This window comes from Orbicella franksi, chromosome 14, assembly GCF_964199315.1.
Source record: "Orbicella franksi chromosome 14, jaOrbFran1.1, whole genome shotgun sequence".
NCBI classification, from domain to species: domain Eukaryota; kingdom Metazoa; phylum Cnidaria; class Anthozoa; order Scleractinia; family Merulinidae; genus Orbicella; species Orbicella franksi.
This window is the reverse complement of record NC_138158.1, coordinates 11,461,628-11,481,406: the sequence shown is the minus strand read 5'-3', so window position 1 is coordinate 11,481,406 and position 19,779 is coordinate 11,461,628. Positions and strand designations below refer to the sequence as shown.

Genomic DNA, 19,779 nt, shown 5'->3' with positions numbered 1-19,779 from the left:
AAAATGATTTGAATGTAATTTGTTGTTTTAGTTAATTGTTACTTCTTAGGGATGAAAAAAAATTTCAAGGTAAGTCCATAAATAAAGTCCGGCTGAGAGATTTTTGACTGGACCCCCCCTACCCCCCTCCAAACCCTTCCACGTAGCGGTCCGGCTAGGTGGTCTCTGACTGCCCCCCCCCCCCAAAAAAAAAAACAGTAAAAAAACCTTGTTTTTCTATTAATTTCCATTTTCTTTAATAGTATTCACCCGAATTTTTCTTTTCTTTTAATTTTTACTCAGGTTGCAAAAAGAGACGGGATGCATGATATGTTGGTCTTGCCTTATAAATTTGATGAAAGTAACGCGAGATTAGATTATGTTTTAAAATAACTTTATTTATTTGTCTCGACCTATTTGATGTAATATTTTACCATTTGTAGGTCCATAAAGGACATGCCAGTTGTATAATTGATTTCGTTCGACTGAATTTTACAATCACACCTTTATAACAATTGATTTTCATGAATACACCCTTTTGCTAATGCTGGCTCCAGTCCCTTGTAGGGGCAAAATATGATCTATTAATGAATTAATGAAGCCATTTTTGGCCGAGTGATCACTTCTTGCCCCCACAAGGGAATGGAACTGGAAATATTTACATTATAAGAAGTATATTTACATTATGCTTATTTAATCATCAATCAATTCAACGCATTGCTTCGTTTTTGATTTGCGTGTCATTAATTTTTGTTTCTCTATTAGCCCCAACTTTGCTAAAACAATAAATTTTCTTACGTACCTCTTTATCATTAATTTGTTTGAAATGTTAGAGACTGGAAGTTACGTGAGGCTACTACATTTGTTTAATTGTCTCCATTTACAATGAACATGATCGGAAAGAGTGACATGTCACCCTGATTTATCTCTATAATGGACGCGACCAACATCCAACATCCAATCATATGGCCTAAAATAACTCTAAGAATAGGAGGTCATTATTTAGTCTTCAGAATAGCTCTTTACACACCCGGTGTAATTGAATTAATGCGATAGAGGAATAAAACAGTTACACGTAAATTAAGTCGACTCTATCGTTTGACACTGCTACAGCTATATCTCTAGTAAACGGGGCAAATTTTCTACTTTCGTTCACACGTTTGTACATTAATTTGATTATCATTATGATTGCCATTATCATTACCTAAGGAAGAAAATTTCCGCAAAGTCTCTGGCGAACCCGAAGGCCACCCAAAAAGGGTTTTAACTCAACACCATGTCTACTGACCCATTATAGGGTCCGCCAAATTCCCAAACAGGAAGGACGACAAGAGATATGGGCAAACAATCTGCTATGCTGTGTCTTGGAGTTTAAGCAAATTAGGACGACAAGAATACCAAAATAGTTTGTGCATTTTAAATACCTGCACATTTCTCTGGCTCCTATGCGGAATAGCTGCGTGAATTGACCTACTTTTGATTACTCTGGATTTAGTTACAACACGACTCCTAAATCTTCTACCAGAGCCAAGTTTTAGAAAAAAAAAGGAATAAATCCAGACGCTGTCGCAATCGCGTCGTCCTCATTGCTTAAGCTCCCAGTATTAGTCAACTCAACTGGAACTTCAGAAATATTTAATTGTATGAAATTTAAACTTTATGGTTTCTGATTTCTTTGTACGTTTGCTAAGGAACTGAGTTAATTCGATAACTTTCTTAAAAAGCTCGAAACGTTTCAACAAGATCTGTGAAATTCAAGACAAGAACGAAAATCATATTATTTCGAAAATTTTGCAGAAATAGCCCAAGTTAGAAAAAGGGAAAAAAGGAAGTTTTTATTCAATTATGCGCATGTGTATAGCCGGGAAAAACCTTGGGCCCGTTTCCCGAAAGCCCCGGAAACTTTTCGCACCCGGAGAGCCATAGCAAAGTTTCTAACCTTACGATTACAGAGCTGTTTTATTCTCATTTTCTTAATATGAACAGAGGTTCACTTCATACAAGAAGTTTAAGGCATATAGACTTTTCCGTCATTAGATACAGATGAACTAAAAATGGCTCTACGGGCCCGAAAGGTTTCCGGGGCTTTCGGGAAGCGGGCCCCTGATTGTTATACCTCCCAACTCAAATACGTTTTCCGATCAAAGGAGAAAGTGTCACGTGTGGTCGCTCAAATCTCACTAACTCCCTAGGAAAACGACAACTGACTTGAACTTTCGCCTCGCACGTGATCAGGCCGAGCTCCTTGAAACTGCTTCAAATTTGTGTGCCATTGAGCGTCAAGCGAACGATTTTTCGCAGTTTTGCTTTCTTTTTGTTTTAGTTGGGAAGTATAACAAAACACTTACTGACTGGCTCCGCGAAAAACATTGAGTTTTGCTTCCCCTCGACCTAAGTGTTTTTCTCTGCTTTGCCTCGGGGAACATTGAGGGTATCTGGGAAACAAAACTAAATTTCTCCCGTGGAGCCAGCTATGAAGTGCTTCTTGTCACTCTTACTTTAATTTACCTATATGTGCACAAAAGTAGTGACAAAAAAATTTACTGTTAATTGGTCACTTGGCTGGCCATTTCTTGTTTTATCTTCAGACACATTTCCCACCATCTCCCCTTCTTTTATGTCAATAATGGGAACAACAGCTATTACTTCCGCTTTTTTTCCGGGCATTAGGATGATACTGTTTAGAAAGAAAGAAACGCATGGTTACTCAGTTAGTTATCTTATTCGCGTAATCCTTCATATCTCTGGGTATTACCGTTTCTTCCGTCCCCTCTACGTTCGCTATTACAGCTAAAAAACTTTTGACGTTCTGTTCGAATGAACAGTTTGAAATCGTACCCTTTCCCCCTGGGATGACCGCAGCCTCCTTATGGAGGTGTTCGTTTTATGGAGAGTTTGATTTTCAATTTTCACTGACAGTATTTTGAGGCTTCGATAATTGTCTAACAAGATCTCATCACTCACCTGGCCTTTATCTTCTGTGGGTTTACGGAACACTCTAATTGGAGGAATATTTTTCCTTCCTTCCGCACACCCCTCCATTTAGTGTTGCACACCCTGTGTGACTGGCTTGCCACCGTGGCATTGCCCCTGTCTACCTTCCAGGTGAAAGAGAACACGTTTTCCTCTCTTAACTGCTCGGTTACGTTAACGTCGTTCTGTTTGAAAAATAAAATTCAGGTTGAATCCACTGTTCAGACAATTGACAACCGGACTTTGTGTCGTCCAGTCTGGTCTCTGATACTCTTCATTACTGAACAAATCGGACTCCCGCTTCGCGATCGACCTATCTTATTAATCACTCGTATGGAGTTGGGCTCCACTTAGTCCCTTTACCTATAAATCTATTGCTTTATTGATGACAAAAACTGAAGGATTAAATGATGGCGCGATTGAACGTTTGATTAAGTGATTGATCTATCCACCAACAGATTCATTGATTGCATTACTGATAATTATAACCATTTAGGGAACAATAGACCTTTTCACAATCAGATGGTAGGTGAGACAGTGTGTATTCTGAATCATTTCATACCTTCTGGCCGGATAGTTGAAGACGTAGTCTCCGTATTTCGCCCTCGTACAGAACTGAGTGGCTTAGGGCACACGAGATCATGTGGTCCTCCCACAAGGCCCTCTGAAACATCAGGTTGCATCCTTTTACTTTGCAAGTTACAACCTTCATTGGGCACGAACTCAAGTGGATTGCAACCTGACTCCTGCAGTTATAAAAGTACACAATCCAGTTTTGTTCAATACATAAAGTTAACTCTCACAAAGCAAAGCATGAATGCACGTTACATATGCGATTGTAACTGGATATATTCTGGAACGAAGTGAGAACATTTTAGTTCTTTTTCCCGGCCAAACCACAAAGTCCAAAGCTTGAACAACAACAAAAAAAAAGCTTTACTTACTCCAACAATTTTACCCCTCTACTAATAGCGTGACTACGCTGCCATGATTAAATTCCTAGAGGAATTATAGTCTGCTCACAGGCCTCTATTTTCTCATATTTTCATTTGATCGTTGCATGCGCGGATAGGATCGCGAGAGAACTGGACGCTAGCGCGAAACGGAAGACTTGCCTGGGTAGTAGATGAGACCAAGCTGCTCGCGTGGGACCAAGCATGCTTCGCGGTCGCTTCGCACGCTGTTTTTTGTTTGTTTGTTTGTTTGTTTTTTACGTGCTTGAATAGAGAGGAAGTGCACAGTATAGCAGGATTACTCTCTTAATGATAAACAACCTCCACCCTCCATTAAAGTACGATTGTGTATGTATTTTTAAAACATTCGATAACAAAAAGAAAATCAAGAATTACCAAAGTAGCTATTTGCACACCAGTCACTTGATTGGGTTTGATTGAATTCTTTGATCAAACACCCTCCAGACTACAAGCAGTCTTTCTTTTTCTCGAAAATCCGCAAAAAAAATGAAGCGTGCGAGCGTGGCTGTGAGCGTGCGTGCGCTAGTAGCGATTCGCGGCATCACGGCTAGCGCGCACGTCACTCTCACAGCCACGCTCGCACACTTACTTGTTTTGCGTTTTTCCCTACGGTTTTCGAGGAAAAGACCCCGTCGAGCCGTTCACAGAGCAATCGAACTCAGTCTGCGTTTGATTTGAGGCTATGTGCCGGTTATTTGGCATGTTGATCGATTACAAACGGTCGAGTTTGAATGTGCGGTAGGTCGGTATCAGTGCCTTCTACTTGCATATATGGCGGTTTTTATCACACTTTATCTCATGAATAACCTTTAGTGAATAACTCATAAACGACTAGTTTTTTGCAATTAACTTACCTCATCTTATCGAAATACTTCGTCACAGGCGATTGCAGTTTTCTCACTAGCCGCCGGCGCGTTGGTGGCAAATTCGCGGGAATGGAAGGCAGCGAGCACGCTTGCTCCCAACGGAAAGCACCGGCTGCATGGGCTACTCGGGTTAATCAAAACTTCGTAGTCTCAAAAAATGTAATAGAACTACAGAGAAATAAGAATAACTTTCTGCTTTCCGCTGAACTTTGTGTCTCGGTTTCATTGCTAGGTGTCACATTAGGCCATGACTTTCCCATTTCAATGTATTTTTGACGCCGAGGTTTTATTTCAATTAAGACATTACTACGAATTATAGATATTTCTGATCGTGTTCGATTTAGTTCGATCGGGTTCGAACGCAATCGAATTCTCTCACAATTTTTTTTTTGGTTCGATTTTGTTCGAATACATGATCGAACTGATCGAGCCATATCGTTCGATCAAGTTTGATTACCGAATAATTCGATCATTGACGTCGGTCCTAGTTATCCTCATGTATTAAACTGTATTGTCAACTTTACTTACGCAAAGGCAAATCATCAGGCTAGCAAAACCTACAACGACCACTTGAATTTTTTATATTTCTGTAGTGAACGTGTCGAAAAGATCGCTACAAACCGCTCAGTGTTATTGGAAACAATCTGTGCAATTTGGAATTCGTTATCCTGTCATCAGGGCGATCGTACGTAGGAGCGTAGGATATGTTTTTAAACTCACCATATACTGCATTCTAAATTTCCAACCAGGGGAGCTGTAAACGCACAGTTGAAGACATGGTTATCCATTGTTATCAGTATTATGGTTGACCAAAGGAACAGTCGGGTTAGACACTATGAAACAGATGTAGTTTAAGTATTCTCTGTAGAAGAAACTGTATTCTCGTGGCTGCTCCAGAAAATAAAGGCCTTCTCCGCTATAAAACACCGGCAACGTTTCCCATACCCAGCTGAGAAATGCCAGCCTTTCGACCAATCAATGACCTGGGAAATTATGCCTGTTTATTGTCACAAGGTGTTACTACAAAAGCATCTATTGTATTGATCTAATATGTAACCCTTTCTGTCTTAAATTTCAAACACTTTTGCTATATTTATCTGTCTTTGCTCGCTGTCCTGTGAACATGTCGACCATGAACGACGATGCCAGTCACCTTGATCAAAACGATCAAAGTGACCATGACGAGCGAGAAACAAACGTTCCTGTCCTTAACGAGAGGGCAAAGAAGACTAGCGGAAAGACATTCCGTAGACCGTTTGTTTTCCTGCACAAAAGGCTGGATTCAGTCCCTCAAAAGAGTAGACTCGAGAGTCTCCAGAAGGAGGGACGAATACAGGAGGTCGTCTTTCAGAGGCGACACACTCCAAAAGAAATTGGTCGTCTTCTCCTGGCTTCTTTCCCAATGTTGTTGGGGAAGGATTTGTCCAGGTAAGCCTTGTAAAGAAGAGTAACTATTGCAAAACCACCAAACAAGACAGTTTGCTCAACAAATGAAATTCAACTCATGTGATAGGATGATCAGAGCGTCTATTGTTCAATCTATTGATATTCTGTGAACAGTAGTTTCTTCGATCGTCAGGCTGACACGTGCTTTTGTGTCAGTACAGCCGTGAGGGGATTGGTGAATAGTCGAGTTGAATTTAGCGGAATTGCGATTAAAAATCACTCGCTCGTGAATCGTGCCGGCTAAACAGGCTACCAAGAAGATTATCATCGCCATTCTGATCTTATGTTTTCAGTGTGTTGCCCAGTTGTTTCACACAAAGCACCATCTTGAATGAATAACAATACGGACAGCCAGGCTCTGACTACATAAAATTGAAAATGGCGGCGGGCAGGAAATATCCCATGGGTTAACACATTTCGTAGCACTTTCCAAACCGATGATATTGTTTGGTCGTTAATCACCACTCTGTTAGTTGATGCTCCAATAACGGTATCAAAAAACCGCCCTATCACTTACTTGACATAAGATGTTAAGATCCGTATTTAAATCCAAAATTAAGGGTTTTGTTAGCAGGTCTAACCGTTGTTATGGCAACCTGTTGTGTCACGAAAATGATAACAACGTGTTCATCGAAGGTTAACCAATTTTTGATACCATACTGTAGCAGTGACTGTTAAAGAGTGGTAATAACGACCCACCAAAATCTATGTCTCAGAAAGTGCTCGAAACTGTGTGGAGGCATCTTAAAAGCCATGAACTTTTCCATTTTTTAGTGTTGTCAGCACTTTATAACCCAACTTTGAAATCCACATACACAGATATTTTCCATTTGTTGTAAATAAGACTATTTTAAAAATTGATATGACTTCCTTTTATTCATTTGCAGACTCACCTTTATTAAATCATATAATAAAGGTCATGCAATGGCCGATGTACACAGTGGGCTGATGTCTGGAGATGAGTTAGTAAATGAATTTTCAACTGCTCATTCTGCCACAAAGATCTTTTTTGTTCTTGATCCTTACCTGCGTAAGTATGGGGAGTGTTATTAGATTTTGGGAGCAGAATTAGTACTCTGATATTGGGTGAGTCCAATACTAGTTTCATGAAACAAAAACCAATATTAACAGTAATTAGTATGTGGACCTAGCGAAAATGTCGTAAAACGAGATGTTAGTGGGAAGAAAGGCATGCTGTCATGTTGCAAGTGTTTTTTCAAGTAGATTGAAGCTAATTTGGGTCATCCAGGCTGAAAATCTCCAAAATGTCCTGAAAAATAATGTGTGTTTGGCAAAGAGCTCCAGTAGTCGATGGGTTAAAGCACAGGGATTTGTAAACAAATCATACTTTCTGCAAGGTTTCAAATGGCCTTGCTTCTAAGTAATAATGACCGATTTGCCAGTTTTAGTCATCAACTAAATAGGCCTCTTCACTCAAAGGCTAGTCTGGCAGCCTGCGTCCAGAGTAAACAATCATAGTGATTTCTAGAAACAGACTTATTTAATCTTTATGCATGTCAACCTAGTTCTTTGTTTAGTTTTACAAACAGGGTACATGTAGTTTGAATTGTCTTGTGGAGGGTGATAAAACACAAACGCTTAGTAAGCTTCTGTGTACAATGGGTTTTGGATTTTTCTGCAATAATAAATGACATCTAATGTTATAAAGAGAAATTTGTGAGCACCATGGTTCCCTTTTTATAAGCAACGTAGCCTAGCCATATAAGTACCGAAAGATAATAACCACAAATCAGTACATTGAGCTTTGATATTATTGTTGATTATCACAGCAACTGCCACTAATACCTCTCAATCATGTATGGTTGATTTGACCATCACGCCACCTCCCAAGGATGGAAGTAAGTTAAAAGGGTTGATTACTTTGTGCAGTCATACTGTTACACATTTGTGTAATTTACATTAGTTTGGAAGAAAGTGTCATCTTTGCATGTACATGCAGTATATTACTAGAGGGTTGCAACAGGCCAAAAATGTTCAGGGAAAAAAATTCCATCAAGATCAGAAAAAACTCAGATATTTTATTTGGAAAAATTAAAATATCAGGAGAAATTAAAATAATTTAATTAATGACTGATTTCAAACCATTGAAGGCTGCAAGAAACATATGGGGTCACAGCAGTGATTTCATAATATCTTTCTTTAATAAAGAAGGTAAATCAGTTGAAAATTTACACTCTTAATGAATTAGTCTTCATTTATTTGGTAAGGAGACTTTTATTTTTATCAGAAAAAAGTCTGGGAATTTTGAAAAGGGATGTCAATGACAACCATGAACAGCCATTCCTCCTGTCCTACTTTTTCATTTTGTACCAGCACAAATGACTAAGATGTAAAAACCACAGTGGCCATTCTTTCAATTACAGCGTGTATTTCAAATTTATGACTTAATGCAGAATATCTTAACGAATGTGTGATATAAGGGGCCCTGAATAAGAATGCATTTGACATCATCTGAATTACTTGACTGTTTATTATTATAAGAATCAACCCGGAGATTCCTGACGAGGATGGCAAAGCGGGCAAATGACAAAGGTTAGACTCCTACCATGTACACTGTATTGTTTCATCTAAATTAGGTGATGAGTTATTTAACCTAAATTTTGTAGTTCCAGAAAATATCCATACCTCCCTCACGGAATGGAATTTTGTAAGTCCCCTCCACCCCTATGTAAATTTTGATTGAGTTTCATACATTTCTTTAATTTATTTGGTCTTATTGAACCCCCCCCCCCCAACCCCCCAGGGAATTCCAATCCCTTCTGTGCGGGGAGTATGGATATATTCTGGAACTGAACATTATACTTTTAAAGGGGTAAGATACTTCTAGTCTTCACTGTAGGTGTCAGTCTAGGTTTAACAATCTAACTTGTTTCTTGGTGTAAATGGACAATGCAATTTAACAGAGTTAACATCAATGAGTGCATGTGATTGCCTGTGGTAGACAGCAGTGTTTTTGATATGTCCATGCACTAGGATTCCATGTGCTCCTGTACTGAGACGTGTTGGCAGCCTTCACAGCTTTAGCCTTTGCAGAGAGTGTTGTTTTGCATGGAAGCATGTATTCAACCTTTCCCCCTCCACTCCCACCCTCCCTCTTTCCACTTTTAGACAGTTCATTGTGATGGGCGCCTGTCTCCCCTTCCATGGTCTCATGGCCCGGTTTCCAGAATTTGCCAGCAAAGTAGCGGTCTCTATCTAGGAGCTGCATGGCTGTGTCAGGCACACAACCTCCATTTAACGAATGATGCACTTGTTAGTACATATAATTAGGAAGTGTTAGCGATTATTACTGTTTGACTTTAGTATTGTACCCTATTTATACTAGGGAGACAATTAAACTAAACCTGGTCACAGAAATTAACAACTGAAATTCACTGCAATATTTACATACACACATACATGCATACGGTCATACATACATGCATGCATACATGATAATGCCTCTCACATTTTAGGTAGCTTAAATTAGCTAATATCTTCGAGAACATAAATGTAACAAAATACTATTAATACTTATACAATAAATATGCTAGAAATGATGAAAGACCTAAACTATGTACCTAATAGAACTGGAGACAAGTTGCAATGCTACTGAAAAGAGAACTGCTTTTTAAAAATTGATTTCAATTCATTACATACATACATATTCCAGATCGTATTACAGTTACAGCTGACGACGAGGATGACAATTCAGCAGGGCCAAGTGGTGTTAGGCAAGGTAATGTTGTCATTCATGTAATTGAAATGGAAAACTTTACAATCAGACTTAATCCTCAATGTCCTTATTATTGCTCACTATTATTTTTCAAGAAGAAAGAGCGCAACAGACAAACTTTGATTCCAATTTAAAAGTTGTGATTTTTGCTGCACGTTATTGCTGGTGTGATTTCTCTTCTTTGTAGTTAAATATAAGCCACACTACCAATAATAGTTTGGTTGGTAACTAATATTTAATATTTTCAGATGAAAGATCAGCAATATTTTGCCTTGATGAAGAACCTCCAGCAGGTTAGAATAACAATAAGTTTAAATTATTAATTGTACATCCATTAAATAAAAAAATAAATAGATATAACTGGTCAACATTGCAGAAAAGGTGATAATTTATTTTTATGGCAATTTCTATCATGCAGCCGATTGATTTGAACATTTGTGTACATGTGTGTGTTTTCAGATGTGGGTACTTTGTCCGAAAATCTATCCTTTTTTGGAATGGACGAAAAGGGTAAGCTGAAACACAATAATGTTAGCTGAGCTCTTAAATTACACTGTGCATATTCTGTCATTCTGCCTGGTAATGTGAGTTTGGTATTAATTAGTTGGTTTCCATGAATGAATGAGGGGGCGTGGAGAGAGCTTTCAAATGATCCAATTGACTTGAGAAATAATTAGGGAACGTATACTTTTGACCCACCCCTCCTATCCCTTGGGACAGAGGTACAAAGATTATAAACAGTGGACAGCTTTACAGTCTTAACTTAATTTTGACAGAATAATCTGTACAACTGACTGATGCATTTTATGAAATTGGTTTAGTTACCTGACTGCAGTGAAACATTTTGAAATTGAAATTATTTCTTTCCTATGGGCGGATTGTACCTTGCTAAAATGAAGAAATACCATATTGTAACCTAGAAGGTTTTGAGGTGACAGTTAATGTCCATTTGTGTAGATCTGATAATCAAGAAAGTGAATGCTCAAAAAATTAACTTTAAGGTGCAAGTATTTATTAATCTTCCTAGTTAACGGAAAATACGAAGGTCGCACTGAGGAGGTGGCATCACTGCCAATGTTGATGTTGAAAATGACAGCCAGCAACACATTGCCACCTTTTTTGACGCACACTTTCGACGAGGTAAGTGTAGTGGATTTCTAAACTTTCCTTCAAATTAATTGTCCACGGTTTGCAATACATTCTGGGGACTGATTTTTGATAACAGTTAAATTGGTTGCTTATTAACTATATGTCACCTGAGTTACTCCGTTCTTTGAAGTAGCTTACAACAAAGTTTACTTGTCACTGCAAGCACCTATATTAAAACTCTCCCTGTTGCAGATGCTAACTTAAAAAGCATTTTGAAATGCAACCATAATTTACATTTCCATTTTTCCCCGCCTCACATTTAACAGACAAAATTCCCACATTAATATTCTGAATTTGAGATCAAGCATAATTTAATTACGGTAAAAAATTATAATGTTTTGAGATTGCCATGTGGCTGCGAACAGAATGGATTGACATAAGGCTTTCAGGGAAACATAATGTTGAGATCTTTAAATGTTGTGGCTGTACACATGGGTAATTTTATATGGCAAACAGTTCATGTATATTCTAGTCTGTGCTGTTTTTAAGGAAGCACGCAACAGTTTGGAGCACTTTTTTTATTAGCTATACTTAGAAGGATGAATACCATCACTGTTTAACAAGTGATGCCACAATGATGATTAAGTGCTTTATTAGACTGTAGATCCATCCAACATCTGCATATTGCCATTCAGTTTTCGAAACATTGCTCTTGAATTTTGCACCTACTGTACACCCCTCCCAATTGTATTAAATTAATTAAGAAGACCCTCTTCCTGATAAGTTTTGGAAATGCTCAAGGGGATGTGAAATTTTCATAAAATTTTAATTGATCCTTAGATCGAGGGGTTCAGAAGATTGTTGAATAATTGCATGTTCAGCTTATTCAGTTTTGTTTTCTGCTTTCTGTTGTAGTTGATGAAACAATCAAAACAAGACGTGGCTGTTTGTGTATTGACTGTTTTGTCAACACATTCGCAAGCGTCCAACATAGGTAAACTTTTGAAGTGAGTACATGTTTTTCTGTCATTATATCTTACAATGCAAGATTAACTACTGTCCTTGGTTTAAAAATTTCCAATCCAGTTAAATGTTTAATTATTTCTGTTTCATGGAAGACATAGAAAATCAACATTAATACCAAATTTGAATGTTTTCTAACACAAGATTGACATACGCTATCAATATGTCTACATTAATTCTGTAGACAGGTCCATTGTATGCATGTCTCAATAATCTGTGGTGAGACGTGGTAATTCATGTTCCAACTTGTTTAGATTAAATGCAAAAATTACTGCCCAACTAAAAAAAATTAATACTAGAATTGCTCTCTTGCTTATGCACATTTTCCTTTGAACTGAAACAGCAAGGCAAGATGAAGATTGCTTTGTTGATCTATACAGGAAGTAATACATATACATCTCAATAACCAAGTGCAGCTATACTGTGAGAATGTAATGGCCCTATAAACATTCTCCCAGTACAGTTACGAGTTAAAATAAGAGATTTCATAATGAGGATGATGGAAAAGGAATGGGATTATGGTGAAGGTGGCCAGGTGTAAATCAATAAAACTACCTAGGATAGTTTTCCTGCAAGTCAAGTTTATTTACTTTATGATTTTTGAGCACAAGTGTTGCATTAAGTGTTGACTCCATCTGTATTTCACTTTGTTTTAATAGATTCAACCCCAACATTAGACCAGAAGAGGCATCTTCAAATCAAGTATGAATAAGTTGACTCCTTTCCTGTGAATCAGTATACTATAAAATCCCACGCTTTAGCCCTGAGGGCTAACTCCCTTAGGGGTGGGAGGGGGGGCTTGGTGGGGGTATGTATAATCGTACTAAATTAAATTTTTCGGAATGATGAGATAAAACGTATCTGCCAAACAATTTAAAGCTGAAATGTCATTTCATTTAGACCTATTACCATATTACCGTACTACCCTATTAATAGCCTTTTATCCTTAGCTATTAGCCTATAACTTTCAACTAAAATTTTGATGTTTGTAGAGAAATGGAAAAGGAGTGCACTTATGCATTAGATGGGCTATATCGGGGAGAGGGGGTGGGTGCTTATGTCTGGAATAATATTTTTCTTAGCAAATAGAAGGGCTTATATGTGTCAGGCTTATAACCAGGGGTTGGCTTTAACATGGGATTTTAAATACGGTATTTGAAGGAGCTAAAGGTCTAATTGCGGTATATTTTAAGGAGCTGGAGTTCTCTGGCAATATACACTTGTGTCCAGTTGGGGAAACAGAAGGCTAACAGTTAATGTCAAATATTTTCCAGAAGCATGACGATGAAGAATCTTCACATGATGAAAGTAAAGAAGAGGTGTGTACAGCTTGGCTGGATCGGACCGGACTGCCTAAATTGGATTGGACTAGACTGGTTGGACTGGACTGGCTCAGGCTAGACTTAGCTTAAATTGACTAGACTCACTTGATTAGATCGGATCAGACTAGTTAGACTGACTGGCTGGACTGGATTGGAATGGACTGGCAGGACTTTGTCGGGACTGGACTAGACTGGATGTACTTTGTCCGGACTGGACTGGACTGGCTGGACTGGCTGGACTGGATCGGACTGGACTGGCTGGACTGGACTGGTTTGGTCTTGCTGGACTGGACCGGACTGGATTGGCTGGACTGGACTGGTTTGGCCTGGCTGGATTGGACTGGACTGGAGTGACTGGACCAGATCGGACTGGACTGGCTGGACTGGACCGGACTGGACTGGCTGGACTGGACTGGACTGGTCTGGCTGGACTGGATCGGACTGGACTGGCTGGACTGGACCGGACTGGATTGGCTGGACTGGACTGGTTTGGCCTGGCTGGACTGGACTGGACTGGACTGGCTGGACCGGATCGAACTGGACTGGCTGGACTGGACTGGACTGGCTGGACTGGACTGGAATGGACTGGCAGGACTGGACCGGACCGGACTGGCTGGACTGACTTGGGCTGGACTGGATCGGACTGGACTGGCTGGACTGGCTGGACTGGATCGGACTGGACTGGCTGGACTGGACTGGTTTGGTCTTGCTGGACTGGACCGGACTGGATTGGCTGGACTGGACTGGTTTGGCCTGGCTGGATTGGACTGGACTGGAGTGGCTGGACCAGATCGGACTGGACTGGCTGGACTGGACCGGACTGGACTGGCTGGACTGGACTGGACTGGTCTGGCTGGACTGGATCGGACTGGACTGGCTGGACTGGACCGGACTGGATTGGCTGGACTGGACTGGTTTGGCCTGGCTGGACTGGACTGGACTGGACTGGCTGGACCGGATCGAACTGGACTGGCTGGACTGGACTGGACTGGACTGGAATGGACTGGCGGGACTGGACCGGACCGGACTGGCTGGACTGACTTGGGCTGGACTGGCTAGACTGGACTGGACTGGACTGGGTGGACTGGATCGGACTGGACTGGCTGGACTGGATCGGACTGGACTGGCTGGACTGGATTGGACTGGACTGGCTGGACTGGATCGGACTGGACTGGCTGGACTGGACCGGACTGGACTGGCTGGACCGAATCGGACTGGACTGGCTGGACTGGACCAGACTGGACTGGCTGGACTGGACTGGTTTGGTCTGGCTTGACCGGACCGGACAGGACTGGCTGGACCGGATCAGACTGGACTGGCTGGACTGGATCGGACTGGACTGGCTGGACTGGACCGGACTGGACTGGCTGGACTGGAGTGGTTTGGTCTGGCTCGACTGGACCGGACTGGACTGGCTGGACCGCATCGGACTGGACTGGCTGGACTGGATCGGACTGGACTGGCTGGACTGGACCGGACTGGACTGGCTGGACTGGACCGGACTGGACTGGCTGGACTGACTCGGGCTGGACTGGCTAGACTGGACTGGACTGGACTGGCTGGACCGGATCGGACTGGACTGGCTGGACTGGATTGGACTGGACTGGCTGGACTGGACCGGACTGGACTGGAATTAGCTTAATTTTAATTAGCTTAATTTTAATTTCTACTTGACCAGACTAGTAGGGCTGGACTGGATCAAACTTGTCTGGCTAGACTGGATCAGATTGAACTGGACTGGCCAGACCAAAACTAATGAATAAATAAATAAAGATAAAACATTAAATGCATGAACCAGCAGTCCAGCTGCTATATATATTTAGTGGGAGTATGACAGTTAGCATTTTTTCTACTGTCATACTTCCACTATGGATTTCGTGTCTTAAGGTTCAGTTTGGGCCAGGTGTGGCAGTGGATGGAGAGCTGTTGGAAGACACTCTTGAAGACCCTAAAGGTATGCTATTCAATTTGATTCAATAAATCGAAAAAAAACAATTTTGACTTTTAGATCAAACTCTTTAAAATGCTAACAAGGGTTTTAAGTATTTATGGCATATTAAATCATTTCATGTTTATCTCAGAGTGTTGTTTTAAAGTGCAATAATTGTATTTTTATCTATCAAACTGTATGCACCCAAAAATATCATACTCAAGTAATCTGCTTGTGCCCAGCTGCCGAAAATAGGAAAGGATGCAAGAAATGTTATGAAGTATATATGATTAACTGAGTATCAATTCTTTCTTACAGACGAGACAAACTTAAACCCGAAGAAAAAAAATAAAAAGAAGAAGAAGAAGAAAAATAAGAAAAGAAAAAATAAGGGAAACAGCCAGTTTGATGAGCCATCCGAGAAAAGGATTTGCCCTGGAGATGGCGAATGAGTGAACTTTTACAAATGTTTTTTTTTTTACTTTTGCCTTATTTATATTTGGTTCTGTAACTGATTTTCTCATTCCAGTCAGATATACCATACACTGCTGCTTCAAGCCCCCTATCTATAGGTCTATTTATTTCCGATTTTAAGGCCTCCCAGATATAAGCCCCCTTGGGATTAAAATGAAATGAATGCAACCTATTTAAATACCATAATTACAAAATGGTGTTCATTTATCTTGAAAGCCCCTCCCCCTCCCTCAACCAGATATAAGCCCCTCCGTTTATAAGCCTGTCCATCTGCAGTTGTAAAGTCTGGTGCTTATAAGCAGCAGTTCATGGTATATGTGGTGGTTATTCTTTCTATTTATTTTCCTTTGTTATTGGTTGTAGTTGATGCACGATAATGTGTTTGAAACAAAGGATAACAACATTGAAACCATCAGAGTAAAATTGAACCTGAGAAACCTAAATTTATTTATAGAAAGGTGGGTGTAATTGAAAGAGTATATTAAACCAAAATTAGTGTGATATTGTATTAGCTCACAAAACAAAAAAAAAACAAACAAGTTGTTAACCAACCTAAATGCCTTGTTATTTTCATCATTGTGAACTGGTGAATATGAGTTTTGTCACAGGACCTGCATTGTATGTTGTGTTTATCATTTTAGCATATCACTGTGATATGTGATTAGTTGACACCCAACAAAGTAAAGTATAGAAAAGAAACATATCTGAATTTTCTATGGTGACTAGGTTTTTTTGTTGTGAGCTGATTAAGTTTGCCAAACTGGTGAGAATGATTTTAGTTTTGCAGGAACAGGATTGCATCTCCTGTATATAACTCTAGCATACCTGTTACCCCACAAAATGTGATAGTAACATCTTAGTTACTATTACATTTGGCATTACTAATAATATCAGCATAATAATATCACTGCGCATGATCCGTGATTAGTCCATCCAACAAATAATGTATATAAACTGTAAAACCGAAGGAAATCAATATTTTCTAGGTGTGAGTTTTCATTGTCTTGAAATTAGTTTAGTCGCTGAGGACTGTATGTCTTGTTTATAGTTTATGCGATAGGTTTAGTTAAAAATAATGTTAATAGTAGACTACTATTAAATTTCTCAAGTAAGCCCTCAGGGCTTTAGTTTCTGAAAATTCCCTTTTCATTAGTGGGCCTATTCCCTGGAATGCCCTATATGTACGTTTTCTTTGGAGGGGGGGGGGGGGGGATATATTGTGTGTATGTTTTTAGAGCCTATAATTTTCTGTGTTATATTGACTATAGCTCCATATTAAATAACTTGATAAATGCTTTATTACTATTGATTATGTTAAATAATCTAAAATGTCAGTTGATACGTAGATCAATGTGATCAGTAATTGCAAGTTTCAAACAATGAGATAGGTTAAATTTTGAATTTCTCTTTTGTTAGGTACGTTTTTTTTTTCTATTGAAATGTGTGAACAAGGTTTCTGAAATAAAAACCAAAACATTTTTAATCCTGTTACTTAGCACGATTATAGGGGTACACATTGAATGATACATTAGAATGCATATTTTTCTAAAATTATTTTAAGTGTTATGCAGTTTATTAAGGAAGTAGGAACAGCTATCGAGAATTTGAAATAAAAACTCAGTGTCATGCCATGTTATGAAGTATTTTTATTGGGGGGTGGCAAAGGTTTCATCAAATAGTCGTGGAAACAAACCGGTCAGATTTTTTGTCACCTATTAGACAAATACTGTTCTGCTACTGGACAGTTTCAGGCAGTGTACCGTTCTCTCTATTGTTGGAGAGATATCTCTCTTACAAACAAGTCTAGACAAGTAATGGGGCTATGACTGACAGTGAAAGCAGAGGGTAATGAGAAATAAATGAACGGTCCCTTAAAGTCACCAATTGAAAAGCAACGGGCATACGCATTGAAGCAGAACTTGCATGACTAAAAAGTTCCGAACTTCAGCTTCTCCGAACATCAAATGCAAATTCGAAATTGACTCCCCGATCCCATTGGGTGATCCCAATGTATGGACACCTACGTTGTACATCGTCAAGCTTCTAATTAACGAGGCCCTGTTAGGGAGGCGGGAGGCGTAGTATTCCCTTTTCCCTAAAATTCCATGGGCTGGTATCCCTTAACCTGACAATTACCGAGATTGTTATCCCCAAAATTACTTATCTTGGGAATTTAGGTGACAATTTTAAAGTGTTAAGTGATCCGTTTCTTAAAAGATAAGGGACAGGTCATTATTTATCGCCTGGGTGGGGGGGTTGGGAGGATTTTCGGCTAAAAACTAACATTCAGCGGTCCCCCCCTTTGGGCTCTCAGTGATGAGTGATCATGTGATGCCCGTGTTACACGTGCGCCATGAGGTCAGTGGTTGACCGAAAAAAAGACCCTGGGAGCAAATCTACATTTGACCCATCTTGCTTGAATTTGGACTGATAAATGACCCGTTACTGTTAGTCACCGGTCGCCGGTGATGCAGATCATTGGCAAAAGCGACCAAACAAGTGTCAATTGAGAAATCAAAGCGATGTTTTGTTATCCCTAAAACTAGCTCAGTCATCCCGTAACCCTATAATTATTTACTCAGTTTTCCCTTATCCCTAAAACCCCTAACAGGGCCTCAATAATGTTCAATCAAGTTAGATAGTAAGAGTAGAGTAAGAAAGAAACAACTTTCGTAAGGTCAAACTTAAGAAGGAAATAATAACTATAATTTATCAGAGCACTGGGTTATCGGTAGGAAAACGTGGAGGGACAATTGCAAGAAAATATCGCATGAAGCACCGATGACTTCCTCCTCTTCTCTGACGCCACATTCTCTCGTCGATGTATGATTGTAAGACCTCCCTTCTAAGTCCTTTCTTTCGCTTTTGACCAAGTTTAGGTTGACTCCAATAGGATTCAACCTCCTGAGTATGAACACCTGTTCTTGGGTCTACGAAATGTGACGGGCGTGTACCACGACACGATGAGCAGAGACAATGGGCAGTCTTGCATGTGCCTGCCAGTCGTCTATATGTATTTCAGTACCGGGAAGGAGGTATCTTTTCATAATAGGCAGGTGGGTTGCCGCATTTCGTCTTCGCACGATTTGGAAATTTCCTCGTGCTGGGGTGAACTGCGTGGAAACGATACCAAATACTCATGCATAGGTAGAACTGCAAAAAATATGTATGTATATAAAAACATATATAGGTTCTATCTTTTAAACTTCTGCTCTGCTTCAAGTGAATGTAATGAAAGACCCTGGTCCTTTTTTCGGGTTTCGCGATGTTTTGCTTTTTGTGCTCATGGTGAGGTCACAAAATATTGAAAAGCACCGATGTTTTCCTTGGAGCCCGCGCAGATTACTTATTGGGCTTTTGTCCTTTAGCATGCGTGCACATTTTTATAATATAGATAAGACCCTGCGCGCGCTCTGATTGGTCAAAAACCCATGTTTTATCAGAATATAAAACATAGAAAAAGCGTGTTTTTTTTTTTTTTTTTTTTTGCCACATTACCTCTATATCATAAAGCAAATGAAGAAGCGTAAGCCGTGTATTACACTTTCATAAAAAACTCTGGACATTTGAGAACACGCCGGAAATGTAGAAAACACGAGCCGCAGGCGAGTCTTTTCTACATTTCCCTCGTGTTATCAAATGCCCGTCGTGTTTTATCACAGTGTAATACATGGCTTAGGCTTCTTTATTTGTTAAATAGAACCCGTTGTAAATCGAGCGTGACGTAAACCACGAAGTGAACGAAACTCAAATCTGTAACTGACCACTCACAAGAAATCGATTTCATTAAAGCATTTAGAATATTCCTGAAAAATTTCAGGTGGGCTTGAATGTTTTTGGACAAAATAATGTCATGGACTAAGTTTATGAACAGAGTGAAATTCATGAAAATTCGCGAAATAGTAAGAGAAAACTAAGTGCACATCCTATGGATGACTATGCAGAAAGAAATAAAGATGGCCAGAAG

General features: G+C 39.7%; 3 protein-coding genes and 1 long non-coding RNA gene across 4 annotated transcripts; 2 read left to right on the top strand and 2 right to left on the bottom strand.

Moving 5' to 3' along the window:
• Positions 1-2,487: 2,487 nt before the first annotated feature.
• LOC145468623 (uncharacterized) lies at positions 2,488-4,244 on the bottom strand. The gene is made up of 4 exons (XM_081452345.1): positions 3,897-4,244; positions 3,515-3,698; positions 2,944-3,137; positions 2,488-2,656 (listed from the first exon to the last, which is right to left on the bottom strand). Exons 2-4 carry the CDS (start codon positions 3,662-3,664, stop codon positions 2,488-2,490), a joined length of 513 nt encoding a protein of 170 aa, XP_081308471.1. The 5' UTR covers positions 3,665-3,698; positions 3,897-4,244.
• A 1,671-nt stretch (positions 4,245-5,915) lies between these two features.
• On the top strand, positions 5,916-12,311 carry LOC145468622 (uncharacterized). The gene is made up of 9 exons (XM_081452344.1): positions 5,916-6,220; positions 7,126-7,268; positions 8,029-8,097; positions 8,741-8,791; positions 9,912-9,977; positions 10,223-10,267; positions 10,434-10,484; positions 11,002-11,114; positions 11,979-12,311. The coding sequence occupies exons 1-9, from the start codon at positions 5,916-5,918 to the stop codon at positions 12,072-12,074; spliced, it is 939 nt and encodes a 312-aa protein (XP_081308470.1). The 3' UTR covers positions 12,075-12,311.
• A 167-nt stretch (positions 12,312-12,478) lies between these two features.
• On the top strand, positions 12,479-17,014 carry LOC145467767 (uncharacterized). Its single transcript, XR_014042107.1, has 4 exons — positions 12,479-12,788; positions 13,361-13,405; positions 15,296-15,362; positions 15,657-17,014. It is a non-coding gene; the product is annotated as an uncharacterized LOC145467767 (long non-coding RNA).
• LOC145468621 (uncharacterized) lies at positions 14,463-15,267 on the bottom strand. Its single transcript, XM_081452343.1, has 2 exons — positions 15,262-15,267; positions 14,463-14,943 (listed from the first exon to the last, which is right to left on the bottom strand). The coding sequence occupies exons 1-2, from the start codon at positions 15,265-15,267 to the stop codon at positions 14,464-14,466; spliced, it is 486 nt and encodes a 161-aa protein (XP_081308469.1). The 3' UTR covers position 14,463.
• Positions 17,015-19,779: the final 2,765 nt, after the last annotated feature.